General features: G+C 40.3%; 1 protein-coding gene across 3 annotated transcripts in view; it reads right to left on the bottom strand.

Moving 5' to 3' along the window:
* Positions 1–1,563: 1,563 nt before the first annotated feature.
* JDP2 (Jun dimerization protein 2) overlaps positions 1,564–15,380 on the bottom strand; it is an 88,266-nt gene continuing 74,449 nt past the window's right edge. For all 3 annotated transcript variants that reach the window (XM_069092257.1, XM_069092256.1, XM_069092258.1), the window contains exon 4: positions 1,564–2,795. In XM_069092257.1, the coding sequence (XP_068948358.1) occupies positions 2,610–2,795 (186 nt within the window). In that variant the 3' untranslated portion in view covers positions 1,564–2,609. The remainder of the gene's footprint in view (positions 2,796–15,380) is intronic.

Raw genomic sequence — 15,380 nt, 5'->3', positions numbered from 1 at the left:
ATTTGTTTCTCCAAGGAGAACATCCTTATATTTAGTTGTTATTTCCTCTTGTCTTCCAGTTTTATTTCTGGCAACTATGTGAAGGATGATACAATCTAGTTCTATATTGACTGGGTCATTGGACAAGAATTTCACCATGTCTGTAGATGACCTTAAAATAGGATAATTTTTAGCTTAATGCCTCATTTTTTTCTATTGCTGCATAAGAGGAAGATGGCCATTAGGGGCCAAGAGTCACTTTGTATTTTTTGGTTTGCTTCCTGACTTATCATGGTCAATTAATTTATTATTGTAACCAATTCACTAGGTATAATATCAGAGTTTCAAGAGTTTATATTTATCTAAACATTAGGAATTCTTAACAATTTTCATTTGATTTTTGATAATTTGTGAGTTTTCTTTTCAAATACAAGAACTGCCTGGTTATATTTTTAAGCCACTTAGCAACTGGAGAATTGCTCTCATTCTTATAAATGTCACTTCCAACAATTTTGTGTGTCAGATTTTTGTCAGAGGTTTTTGATGCAAAGATTTTTTTTCTTCCAATCTCTTTCTTTTTGAGTCTGGATGCATCAATTTTTATTGTACAAAAACCATAGTCCAACAAAAAGGTTCTGAAGTCAGAGTTGTTGGGTCCAAATATTCCCCCATGCTTTTCACCTATATGACACAGTCTCCATAGGCTTTAGCTTCCTCATCTGTTAAGTGGGGACTAGTACTGATGACGTCTCCATAGGTTCCTCTTAATTCTAGATCTCTTGATCCTGGGATCGCCAACTACCCAGCTTACTAGAGATAAGCCTCTTCTCAAGTGACTAGGATTGCCCTTGGAAAGTAGACTGGACTTGAAGCTTTTCCAGCATAGTAGAAACTGGAAAAGCTTGACCTCTATGGGTACAAACTTCAAGAATGTAGGGTCACAGGGCAGTTAGGTAGCACAGTGAATACAGCACCGCCCCTGCAGTCAGGAGGACCAGAGTTCAAATGTGGCCTCAGACACTTAACACTTACTAGCTATGTGACCTTGGGCAAGTCATTTAACCCTAATTGCTCTGCCTTCCCCCGCCAAAAAGAAAAAGAAAAAAGAATGTAGGGTCACCTCCATGACAGAGTAATTAAGTGTGAGTGTAAGTAATTAAATGCCTTTCACAGGTAGCTAAGGCACTGTGCAATGCTTTCTTTGTTTTCTGAGTTATATTTATATTATATTGAAGAGCTATATTGAGAACATTTCAACTCACCCAGCCGGGTTCTTATGTGACCAAAGATATAATCTGAGAGTAGATAAAAGTCAAAGAGTGTAGACAGTGACCGTGGAAAGTTCTGATTAAGTCCCCCACACAGGGATCAAACAGGTAACCTTGGCCTCATAAGCACTGAGCCTCATGCCCACTAAGCTAATCAATCACAGTGGTGTACATCCCCAGTTTTATCAGATGGAGAGAAAGAACTGAGCAGGTCCCACAGCCCTGCTCATTCTGCCAGCCCCACCAGAACCCTTCCCACTCAAACACACATTAGGAGCACATAAAAAGCCAGCAGAAACCACAAAAGACAGTGGGCTAAGTAAGAGTAACATTTACTGAGTACTATGAAGGGCTTACACGGATGGAAACAGGCATCACCCCCTTCGGGATCACTGCATCAGGCATCAGGCATCCCCTCTACGGGCACCAGCCCTAGGGCGCCCAGGGACTACAGCACTTAACACTGACTTACACACAATGGTAATAACTGTAGAGTATTTGTTCGTAACAAACAAACCATAATATATTTATACCATATCACATCGAGTGATTATATAAATCCATATATATATTGCTGTATAAAACCTTTTTTCTTTTTTGTAAAAAATATTAAAAAAAAAAAAAGAGAGAGAGAGAAGTGTAAAAATGTGCAGTTGAAAGCACTGCCGGGACAGCCAGGCTGTAAACATTAGAGTGAGTATGTGCTTTGGAAGGGCGCCCGCGCCTCAGTGCCCACAGCAAACTCCATCAGGGAGCGAGGTCTGGTAAGAAGGGCTCTTCCTAGGGACATAGGAAGAACATTGGCAGGATCCAGGGGGATGACGATGGAACAGGAAGATGTAGATGGCAGCCACTGAAAGCGCTTGTTGGTCCTACATCACATCCCTCTCCTGCTTGGCTGTATTACTTGGGGGGGATGGGGCTAGGGGGTAGTTACTGAAATTGTATTCTCAAATCCATTTGGATTTTTTTTTCCTATTCAACTTAGACTTTTCCAATGCCAGGAGATGTCTCAAAGACAGGTAGACTGATAGGAAATGATGGGAGAGGAGACTGTGGCCATGGAGGTTGGTGGGAGGTCCGTTCCTTCATTTACCCCTCTCTCCCTCCTCACTCTAACCCTAGGCACTGGATCAACCCCTCCCCTGTTTCTACTTTGGTCTCAATTCATCACTGATCTCAAGTTTCCCTCAACCCTCCCTTCCCCATGTGTTGCTGGTCTGTATTCCACAAAGAAGCCCGCTGTACTCTGGCGGTGCTGAGCCTTGTTGCAAAGTTTTTTCACACATAAACAAAGGCCCCACATGGGACCCTATGTCCTCCTCCCTCCTCATCCTCCTTCTTTCTTCTTCCAATCCACTTTCACTTCTTCTCAAGTTGTTCGAGTAGTGGGTTGGCTTCAGACTCTGGAGTCTTGACACTGTCTGTCCTCACGATACAAGTGGGACGATGCCGGTTGAGCATCAAGATGAGCTGCTGCCTTTCCTGCTTTAACTCCTCGATCTGGGCCTTTAGTTCTGCATTCATGAGTTCCAGGCGTTCAGATTCCTAGAGAACCCCAAACATAAAAAGAAGCAGCTTTAAATGTGTACCCAGGGATTGTCCTCTGAACAAAGGGAGAAAAGGGGCTTTGTGAAGCAAAATTCCTTTCACCTCTCTCTTTGTTTTCAATGTATATTAATATATATTTATTATAATATAATATATAATTAATTTTTAGTTTTCAATGTTCACTTCCATAAGTTTTAAATTTTCTTCCCCTCTCTCCCCAAGATAAGATGCAATCTGATATAGGCTCTACACATACATTCCTATTAAACACATTTTCACATTAGTCATATTGCATAGAAGAATAATAATGAATGGGAGAAACCACAAAAAAGAAAAATAAAACAAAACAAAAAAGAAAGTAGTCTGCTTTGCTCTTCATTTGAACTCCACAGTTCTTTCTCTGGATGTGGATGGCATTTTCCATCATAAGTCCTTTGGAATTGTTTTAGGTCCTTGCATTGCTGTGAAAGGCTAAAGCCATCAAAATCAGTCATCATACACTGTAGCTATTACTGCCTTTCCTTGTATCTTTATCTGCTTTTGCCTACAGAACCATAACAAGAGTGAAGCAACTAAAGCTTCATCCCAGAGTGCTTAAATGTAGAAGGCTCCAACATAATTTCTCTTTCTTTCTTTTTCTTTCTGAGGCAATTAGGGTTAAGTGACTTGCCCAGGATCACACAGCTAGTAAGTATCTGAGATTGGATTTGAACTCAGGTCCTCCTGTCTCCAGGGCTGGTGCTCTAACCACTGTGCCACCTAGTTGCCCATCATTTGTATTTCTTTAGCAGACAGAAGCAACTAAGATTAATACTTTGATATTATGGCAGTTGCTGAGTCATGTCCAACTCTCTGAAACCCCATTTGGAGTTTTCTTGGCAAAGATACTGGAGTAGTTTGTCATTTCCTTCTCTAGCTCATTTTATAGATGAGGAAACTGAGGCAAACAAGGTTAAGTGACTTGCCCAGGGTCACACAGCTGGGAAGTGGCTGAAGCTGGATTTGAACTCAAGTCTTTCTGACTCCAGAGCTGGTGTTCTATCCACTGTGTCATTTAGGTGCCCCAAAGCTTAACACTTAGCAATGATAATTAGTTAAAATAAGAAACTACCAGTTGCTTTCCCCCTCTAATAGCCTTACCCCAAGATAAGCTCCTCTCTGACCTGACCAGATTTTGTTTCTTCTCCAAATGGCAGATAGCAAATTGGGATCTCTTCCCAGGGCCTCAGTTTTCTTATTTGTAAAATGACAGACTTAAACCTGCAAGGTTCCTTTCACCTCTAAAGCTATGATTGCATGATTCTATGATTTCTCCTTGAGGTTGCTACCCCTATACCTGCCCCCCCCCAATATTTGTCTTTATAGGCTGATCTCAGAGTGCATTTTGTCCTATTTGTCTCAGTCACCAGCACAGCCAATTACAGCTGTCTCCCAGTCAGTCTGCTGCTGGCTGAAGAGCCCAAGGAACAGAACCTGTAGCTGACATAAACTACCATTCTCTGGGCAGACAGTACTCAAATATATCACCAGGAAATCATGGCATCAACAGTGATGAAGCCTATACCATAATCTTGGAACTAGACTGAGAAACACACATGGAATGGGTTCACTTTAACTGAAGTCAAGTCAGCATTTATTAAGCGCCTGCTATGTTCCAGGCACTGTGCTAAGCACTGGAGATACAAAGGAAGGCAAAAACTAGTCCTTGCTCTCAAGGACCTCACAATCTAATGGAGGAGATTGCATGCAAATACCTATGTACACCCAAGCTAGACATGGGACAAAGTGATGATCTCAGAGGGAAAAGGCAACTGAGAACAGCTTCTGGCAAAAGGGATTTGGGCTGAGACTTGAAGAAGGAGCCAGGAGGCAGAGGTGAGGAGGAAGGGAATCCAGGCACAGGAGAGAGCCAATCAAAATGCCGAGTCAGAATGGCATATGAGGTCACTGGATTATATGATGCCCAAAAGGCAGTAGGGTGTAAGAAGACTGGGGAGTAGAAACAGGCCAGGTTAAGAAGGGCTTTAAAAGTCAAAAGATTTTATATTTGATGCTGGAAGTAACAGGGAGACACTGGAGTTGATTGACAAGAAGATTGACGTAGACAGTTCTTTAGGAAGATTATTTTAAAATCTCCCAGGAATTTAGAATTGGGGTCAGTTAGGTGGTACAACAGATAAAGCACCAGGCCTGGAGTCAGAAAGATCTGAGTTCAAATACAGTCTCAGATACTCTTAACCCAGATGGCCTCAGCTTCCTCATCTGTAAAGTGAGCTGGAGAATGAAATGGCAAACTACTGCAGTATCCTTGCCAAGAAAATCCCAAAATGGGGTCACAAAGAGTCAGACGTGACATATATACACAAGAAAGAGCTGCTTTTCAGTGAAATCAGCTCATCAGTACAATTCCCTTTCTGAGGATAAAGAAATTACTCTAACATCTATGCTACATGAGTGTGTCTTCATATCTAGGCAAGGGAATAATCAGTCAATTGATAGGTATTTATTAAGCACCTGTTGAGTACCAGAATAGTGATTAGGACACAAAAATGAAACAATCCCTGCCCTTAAGAAACTTGCATTATATTATGAGATAACTTGTATGTCTGTAGATAAAGTACACCCACACATACCCACACACACATGATATATATATACACGTATGTATATATATCATGTTTATATATGTATGCATATATAATTCAGATACACACATATATACATTTGTGTATATATGGAGACAGAGAGAGAGAGAGATGTGTTTATACAGCTCTGTTTATGTATTTACACACACACATAAATGGAAGGTAGATGCCTCTCTCAGGGAGAGGCAGTCAAAGAATAGTGAATTATGGATTGGCCTTAGAATCAGAAAATCCCAGTTTCAAGTCCCTCCTCTGAAACATACCAGTTAGGTGACTCTGGACAAATCATTTAATGTCTCAGCACCCAAGATCCCTCTCTAAGACTATAACTGCAGGCCAGGTGCCAATTTGCATTGATATAGAGAATTTCTCCCTGGGAGTTCCCAATGCCAATAAAAAGATAGATCTAGTTCAAAAACAAATAATCGGTGGGGGAGGGGAAGTGAAGTACTAGAAGTGTGTGTGTGTGTGTAGCACATGGTGAGGGAACTGGGGGTAGATTATGAAAGAGGGTAGATTTCAGAAGCACAATCTGCTTCTGGTGGGGAAAGTAAAACTCCCCAAACAGGTCCCTCTCCTCCTAACTTCCTGTGAACCAGTTTCCTATCTCTTCTAATAGACCCCAAATAGGATCAGAAAATCAGTGCTCAAAGGCTGAAAAAGATCTGACCATCAGGGCTGAAGCATATCACTAAAGTCAGAGTCAAGAGACCTGCATGCAAATCCCAGCTCTGATGCCTACTAGTTGTGTGACTGCTAGCTCTATGCTTCAGTCTGCTCACCTGTCAAAAGAAGGGCTTGGACTAGATGGACTTCAAGCAAAAACCAGATGAGGTATGTTCTAAAGTAGATTCTTGAAAAGGCAATGGTCAGAATAATGGCTTCTCACATCCCTCCCAACCTGGAGGGTCTACAACTCTATAATCTCTAAGCTCTTAGAAAAACCTCTAAATGTTATGACCTGCCCCTGTCTTCTGTGTTCCATGAGAGTAATTTTCAATGGCACCCTTTTTTGAGGAAAGGAGGAACAACCACGCTAATTAAAATGGTGGGCATAAATATCAGTCTTTTTAGATCACCATTGCTATTATCCCTTGTCTGGGGACTGGCTACACAAATTTGGCACATGATGTAAAGGAAGATCATTGAGCCATAAGATACTTTAACAATAATAACTTCTAGTTAAAATGATAAAAGGTCATAGAGTCCAGCTCTCTCCTAAACAAACCTAATCCATCACAAAGTATCCCAGAATGATGAATGATAAAGAGAACTGAAAAAAACCAGAAGATCCTAGTGTAAAACTGTACAAAAAGACAGCCAAAAGTAAAAAAAATGTCTGTCAAGTTTGTAAGAATAAAAAGGGAAAAAGAGAAACTGTGGATGTGAAGAATTCAGAGAAGATAACATTAATTCAGGGAAGATAATAGGAATTGATGAAGTGAAATACATAGAGGCAGGGAAGCAATATACACAATGGTTACAACAATGTAAGCAGGCAGCTAAGAGGCATAGTGGAGTTAGGAAGGCCTGAGTTCAACTCTGACCTCAGATACTTACTAATTGGGTAACCCTGAGCAAGTCACTTAACCTCGCTTGCCTCAGTTTTTCATGTGTAAAATGAGCTGGAGAAGGAAATGGCAAACCACTCCAGGTTCTTCACCAAGAAAACCCCTATGGGGCAGCCAGGTGGCTCAGCGAGTAAGAGCACCAGCTCCAGTGTCGGGATGACCTGGGGACCAAATCCAGGCTCAGATACTTAGCACCACACCCAGAAATAATTGTCCATGTAACCTTGAGCAAGTTACTTAACCCCGATTGCTTAAAAAAAAACAAAACCTATATGGGGTCACGAAGAAAAAGAAATGTAAGTGGAAAGAAGCTGGGGGATATGAGTTAGAACATTGCATATAGTGTCAGACTCAGCTGATGTGTTGGCTGGTTTTGTTAAACTGCTTTTTTTTCTTCTATTTCTTTTTTTATTTTATCTTTATTTCATTTTTATATTTCTTATTTTTATTTTACTGTTATATTTATTTCTCTTTATTCTATTCTTATACTTATTTTATCTTTATTCTTATATTCCTTTTATTTATTTTCTCTTTATTTTATTCTTATATTTCTTTCATTTACTGAGGTGGTTCTCTTTGTAGCAAAGGGGGAAAGAAAATATTCAGAAATGAAGATGATACAAATACAAAAAAAATCAATAAAAATGAACATTTTAAAAAAGACGTCACCGTAAATCATTCAGTCTGTCCTGGAGTTTGATAAGAGGATGGGAGAAATCTGCTATAATCAAAGACCATTCACCAGTCAGGGTCTGTTGTCACTGACAAATAGGCAAAACACTATGGTGAAGTCACTTGATTTGTGATAACAGAAATGAAAGTCCAAAGTGAAACTCTGAGCTGAGAAATATGAGCAGTGTCAGTAAAGGGCACATCTATTCAAAACCAAAGGGGAGAAGAATAACAAGAATAAAAAAATAATTGTAGCAACCTGCTATAAAGCAGGAATTCTTTGCCTTTTTCATGTCAAGGATCCCTTTGGCAGACTGGTAAAGCCTACGGACCCTTCTCAGAGTAATGTTTTGGAATGCATAAAATAAAACATATCAGATCGCAAAGAAAACCATATGAAATATAATTATCAAAATACTGTTTTAAAAAATAAGTTCGCTGATCCCAGGTTAAGAACTCCTGCTTTAGGAGAACACTGCACACATTGTGTGCAGCAACATTGTGCTATGACCAACTTTGCAACTCATATCCAGAGAAAGAACTTTTTATGGAGTCTAAATGCAGATCAAAGCATACCATTTTCTCTTTTTTTTCTTTTTCTTTCTCATGGATTTTCCCTTTGATTCTGATTCTTGTTTACAATATGATTGATGTAGAAATATGTTTACTATGATTGTACATAGTATAGTATATATATATAATATATAGTATAGACTATATCAGATTGCACGCCTTCATGGGGAGTGGAGGGAGAACGGAAGAAGAGAAAATTTAGAACTCAAAATCTTATAAAAGTGAATGCTGAAAACTAAAAATAAATTAATTAAAAAAGAATTCCTGCTTTAAAGAACATAAACACTAGCGATTATCATTTTTCTTCTCAGGCTGGGAAGAGGATAGAATTGAGTCAAATCACTTCTTTTCTGTCATGATGATATCAACTGACCACTTTGATGAAATGTTTCACAGTTGTATAGACACAGCTTTAAATGAAGAATGCTCAGGAGTCCTAACAATTAGATCCTTAGACTACAATTCTAAGATGTCTAAATGTTAGCTATTATTATGATTCTACATGAAGACAAGACATTTCTATCTAAACCAAACCAATAAAACAAAGAAGTTGATGTTAAGTGCTAAATGAGGAGGACAGACTAATAAATCCTACAGTAGTTTAGGAGTAAGGGGGCATAATAACCAGAACAGTCATGAAAAACATCATGCGGAAGATGAGATTTGAGCCGAGACTTGAGGGGTAGGATCTGGAATGAGAGTGAGGGATAGGCAGCATACATAACACTGGCCTGGAGTCAGAATGACCTGAGTTCAAATCTGGCCTCAGACACTTATGAGATACATGACCCTAAGCATGCTACCTATCTTCTGTTTGCCTCAGTTTCCCTATCTGTAAAATGGGGATAATAATAGTACCTCCCTCCCAGGGTAGTGGTAAGGATCAGCTGAGGTAATATTTGTGTAGTGCTTTGCACAGTTCTTGGAACATAATAGAAACTATATAAATGTGTATTCATCTTCCCTTCCCTAAGGACAGGAAACAATATAGACACAAATGCAGAGATGAGAAAGAACCTTGAGGTCAGGGGACCGTTTTGCATTTTATCACATGAGCAATGTAAGACAGCATAGCATATACAATAATCAGGGTTCCCCCAAAAGACAAAACCATGTAACATCTGTTAGAGCATACCTTTTTAAAAGTTCATGTTCTCCCAGCTTGATATAAACAGAGAAGGTTAGAGCTGAGCCTTGGGGATCATCTAGCCCAGGGATTCTTAAACTGGGGTCAGTGAACTTAAAAATCTGATAACTATATTTCAACATAATTGGTTTCCTTTCTAATCTTATAGACTTAATTTTGTGTATTTAAAAACATGGTTCTGAGAAGGGGTCCATAGTATCGACCTACTGCCAAAGCTATCTATGTCCCCCCAAAAGATTAAGGACCTCTGATTTATCCTGACTCCTTTATTTTATAAATGAGGAAATTGAAGCCCAAAAGTTTAAGCCACTCAGGGTGGCTAGGTGGCGCAGTGAATAGAGCAACGGCGCTGGAGGCAGGAGGACTCAAATCTGGAGTCAAATCCTGAAGTCAAATCCGGCCTCAGACACTTAACATTTACTAGCTGTGTGACCTTGGGCAAGTCACTTAACTCTAACTGCCCTGTCTTCCCCCCTCCAAAAAGAAAAAAAAAATATCAAGCCACTCACTCATGGTTACATGGTAGCTAGTGAGCTACAGCTCTGCGATAAGATTCTAGGTTTCCTGACTCCCAGACCAGTGTTCTTACTACCCACTCTCATACACACATACACATATGTAATATGTGTGTATATGTCTGCATATATTATATATCATATATAAAATAATAACACATATAATGCCATATACCAGAGAAGTCTACAATTATTTTAAAATACAGTGACAGATTAGACCCAGGATAAAGTGTATGAAGGACAGCTAGGTGGTGCTGTGGATAAAGCACTGGACCAGGAGTCAGAACACCTGGGTATGAATCTGAACTCAAATACTCACTAACTGTGTGACCCTGGGTAAGTCACTTCACCCCACTTGCCTCAGTTTCCTCATCTGTAAAACGAGCTGAAGAAGAAAATGGCAAACTACTCCAGTATCTCTGCCAAGAAAACCCCAGATGAGGTCACAAAGATTCAGACACGACTGAAATGACTCAAGGAAAACAAAGTGTGTAAGGCCTCTACTACTAACCTGCTGGGTAAGTTTAGGCAAGCCATTTCACTTTCCTGTGTTCCCATTTCTTTAAAAATGGAGGGAGTTCCCAAATGATTTTTAGGACTCCATTTATCACGAATGTTCTCTGGTTCTATGATTCATTCAGAAATTTTTCAATGAGCACATTCTCTGTTCAACCCCACAGGGCTAGGCATCATAGTCCCTGTCCTCAGGGAATACACACATACACACACACACACACACACACACACACATACAGATACAGATCTACAGATACCTAAATACCTATAGATCTATACCTAGATATATATATCTATATATTTTTTACCAGGGCAGGGAAGGGATGACACATTTCAGAGATAAATACAGTACAAGGCAGGGTGTGATTGGGGCAAAAGAGAAATACAGACAAAATGCTGTAGGAATTTTGAAGAAGAAAATACTTTCAGCTGGGAAGAGAACTAAGAAGGCTTCACAGAGGAGAAAATAACAGCTGAACCATGAGAGGTAAGCAAATGGGGCAAGTCACATAAGAATACTGAAAAGCAGAGATGAAGAAGGGAATGTATTCTTTTTTTTGGAGGAGGGAAAAGCAGGGTAATTGGGGTTAAGTGACTTGCCCAAGATCACACAGCTAGTAAGTGTTAAGTGTCTGAGGCTGGATTTGAACTCAGGACCTCCTGACTTCAGGGCTGGTACTCTATTCACTGCATCACCTAGTTGCCCCTGGAATGTATTCTAAGGATGAGGGAATGGCCCATCCCAATAATGTCTAGGGGCAGAGATGGCCTATAGAGTTTGGGGAAGGTTTATAGTCCAATATAGGGTAGCTAGATAGTGCAGTGGATACAGCATCAGGCCTGGAGCCATGAAGGCTCATCTTTTTGAGTTCAAATCCAGCCCTAGACATTACTGACTAGCTGGGTGACCCTGGGCAAGTCACTTAACCCTGTTTGCCTCAGTTTCCTGATCTGTAAAATGAGCTGAAGAAGGAAATGACAAACCATTCCAGCATGTTTGCCAAGAAAACTACAAATGGAGTCACAAAGAGTTGGACACGACTAAAAAACAACTGAACAACAACAGTCCAATTTGGCTGAAATGTAAAGTATATGAAAGAACATGATGGGAACTAAGGGTAAGACAACAGGAGGCAGTCAGACTGCGGGAACTAAAAAGCCTAAGGAGTGTACAGTGTGATGAAGGGAAAGTGATGAATTCAAGAAATGCTGTGCAGGAAGAACCAACCAGCTTGACAATGGATTGGGTATGGGAGGTGAGAGAGGAAAAATTTGTTTAAAAATACCCTAAGGTTTCAACTCTGGGGAATAGGAAGGATGATAAGTGATGAACCAAACAGGGAAGTCTGGATCAGGGGGGAAGTTTTTGGGGAAAGTTGAAAAACTTGATTTTGGACATATTGAGTTTGAGATGCTGGTCAAACACCCAGGCAGAGATATCAATGAAAGAACAAATATTTACTAAGTGCCTGCTATGTGCCCAGGACCGTCCTGGGCACTGGAGAACAAAAACTAGAGTTTACTTTCTACTGGGGCCATTTTTCCAGAAGATATAGAGATGGAGATAAGGTTAGCTGACTGAAAAGGTCAGATTCTATGAGATTCTATGAAGCAATTTCCTACCTCTCAGGGTTCTGAGGATCAAATGAGATAATTTTTGTAAAGCACTTAGCATAATGACCGACGCGTGCTGGGGACTGACTGTTTGTTTCCTTCCTGTTAACACATAGAACATGCCCTCAGAAACATAGAAAAGGAAAAAGCATCTCAAAGCCCCCAAAGGAAAAGTACCTACTTTTGACTGTTATTCAGTCTGTGTAGGGGGAATAAAAGATAACAGATTAGAGCTCAGATCTCACTTCTGACCCTACAAGTCATGTCCCCCAGAGGACCTATGATAAAGTATGTTACCTGGCTCCTTGTAGAGACATGATGGACACAAGGTCCACAGAGAGACATACATTTCTGGACATGATTGTTTTCTGGCTTTGTTTTGCTCAACTAGGCTTATTTATTTTTATGAGGGTTTTCATTCTTTCTTTTGTTTTTTCAATTAAGCAATAGTGATACCAAAATTAAGATGCCTACTGAAAAAAATTATTTTTTGAGTGGGGAAGGCAGGGCAATTGGGGCTAAGTGACTTGTCCAAGGTCATACTGCTAGTAAGTGTTAAGTGTCAGGCCATGAAAAAAAAATTGAAATACCCAGAAGAGAATAGAAGGGAATTTGGAAGGAAGCACAGATAAGCTGAACAATTTTGAAAGTAATATGTAGGATTATGCTTTTAAAAAACCAAAATGGAATGAAATGGAGATTCACATTCTCACAGAGAATCCTCTTTTTGCATTCTGCTGTGTGCTTAGAAATGTTTTTGTCATTTCATTTCAAAATAAAATTTTTTTAACTATATAAAACAAACAAGCAAATATTTATTAAGGGCCAATGATATACAAAGCATTGGAGAAATCCAAAGGCAGATAACAAAAATAGTTCCTGCCCTATAATTTCTTTTTTTTCTTTAAATTTTTTCTTTATTTTAGTTTTCAACATTCATTTCCACAATATTTTAAGTTCCAAATTTTCTCCCCATCTCTCCCCTACCTCCACCCCATGATGGCAGACATATTGATTACCCCTTCCCCCAGTCTTCCCTCTCTTCTCTTCTCCCCTCCCCATTTTCCCCTTACTTTTTTTTGAGGGGGAAGGCAAGGCAATTGGGGTTAAGTGACTTTCCCAAGGTCACACAGCTACTAAATGTGTCAAGTATCTAAGGCCAGACTTGAACTCAGGTCCTTCTGACTCCAGGTCCAGTGCTTTATTCATTGCATCTCCTAACTGCCCCTCCCTTACTTTCTGGTAGCCTGCAAATTGCTACAAAGAAGAATTTACTGTGACCCCCTGATCAATCAATCATTAAACCTTTCTTAAGCTCCTACTATGTTCCAGGCACTCTGCTAAGTGCTGGGGAAACAAAAGAGGAAAAAGACAGTCTCTGCCCTCCAAGAGCTCCTGTTCTAATGTGGGAGTCACTAGATAAGTCCTTTAACCTCAGTGCCTTAGACAAGTCCCTAAGATGGCTTACAGAAGGTAAAATTTGTGTTGATGCAGGGAGCTCCCAAAGCAGGACTTCTCTATGCAGAAGAAATCACAGTTTGTTCCTATAGGTACACAAATGATTTCCAATGGAGGCATCAAATCTATCTTGAGGGCAAGAGAGCAGTTTGTAAGGTCCTCAAGAAAGGTAGAATTTGAAGATCATTAGCAGTGATCCCAGCATTAGAAAAAGTTACTGAATGGCAGCTGACTGAGTGGCCCAGTGGATAGCAGGGCTTCTTAAACCTTTTCCACTTTTGATCCCTTTTCATGGTTCAGCAATTTTCATTGGCATTGTGTGGCTTGAGAACATATACAGTGCAAAGCGTGCATGCTTTGTGCTCAGAACTAAGGTTTCGGTGAAGTTTCAGGCAAGTTCTTCCAGAAACATCTCCAATTCATAATAGGTTTAATTTTGAATTAATTTTTGGTCATTGTGTATTCAGAACCTTTTATTGTTGCCAAATACTTTTGGATCCCACGTGGGGTTACAACCCACAGTCTAAAAAGCACTGGGCTTGGGATCAGGAAGGCTCATCTTCATGAGTTCAGGTGCAGCCACAGACACTTTGTGATACCAGGCAAGTCACTTAACCCCAACTGCCTCAAAAAAAGAAAAAAGGTGATCAAGGTAAATGGTGTAATGGAGGGAAGGAGAGTCTAGATCTAGGATATTATGGTCTGGCTTACTAGATAAATGACAGGTGCAAGAGCTAGTCCAGGGAAGTCATCCCTTTAGGGTCAGACTGGAATCTCTCAGCATACTAATTTGAACACTGGTCTTAATTCACACATTTATCCTGCACAATCTGTCACTGAAAAACTCAATATATTCAGATCCGAACATTACATTTCTCTCTAAGCTATCAAGGTGACACAGTGGACAGAGTATTGAACTTGGAGTCAGGAAGCCCTGTCCCAGACTCTCTTGACTAAGTGACTCCAAAGCAAGTCACTTAATCTCTCTTAGCATATACATTTCCTCATCTGTAAAATGAGGATAATCCTAACAGCTGCCTCCTAGGGTGGGGTAGGAGGTTTAAATAAGATAATACATGTCTAAAGCACTTTGCAAACCTTAAAGCAGGATAAAAGTCTGCCCACCTTTACCCATCTCTCATGTTTATTTTGACTCCTCTTCCTCCTTCACCTCTCAGATTACCTCTCTGAACATCTCTGACATCTGCCCTCTCTTCCTCACTCCCCCTGTCACTCACTCTCCTATTACAAGAGTTATCTAACCAGTTTTTCAGCCTCCACTCTATCCCCGCTTCCAATCCATCCTTCATACAACTGCCAAGGCAATCCTTCTTACATAGACAACAGGTCAGGTCATTTCGCAGCTCAAAAATCTTCAGTTACTCCCTGTTGCCTTCCAAATAAAGTTCCACCTCCTTAACTTAGCTTTCAAGGTCAGTCTCCACCTGAGAGCACTTTACTTTATCTCTTATTACTTCTGTCATGCAATTTCTCTCTCCCTTCTTTCCTTCCTTCCTTCCTTCCTTCCCTCCCTCCCTTCTTTCTTTTCTCCCTCCCTTCTTTCCTTTCTTCCTTCCCTCCCTCCCTTCTTTCCTTTCTTCCTTCCCTCCCTCCTTTCTTTCCTTTCTTCCTTCCCTCCCTCCATTCTTTTCTTTCTTTCCTTCTTCCTTCCTTCCTTCCTTTCTATCTCTCTTTCTCTTTCTTTCTTTCCTCTCTTTCTCTTTCTTTCTTCTTTCCTTCCTTCCTTCCTTCCTTCCTTCCTTTTTTTCTTTTTTGGAGGCAGGCAATGTTAAGTGACTTGCCAGTCAGCTAGTACAGCCAGTAAACAGCTAGTGTCTGAGGCCAAATATAAAGTCCAGCCACTTCACCAC

This window comes from Petaurus breviceps, unplaced genomic scaffold, assembly GCF_028583685.1.
Source record: "Petaurus breviceps papuanus isolate PSGF00001 unplaced genomic scaffold, PetGlider_PUasm1.0 189, whole genome shotgun sequence".
NCBI lineage: Eukaryota > Metazoa > Chordata > Mammalia > Diprotodontia > Petauridae > Petaurus > Petaurus breviceps.
This window is presented reverse-complemented; position numbering and strand designations above follow the sequence as displayed.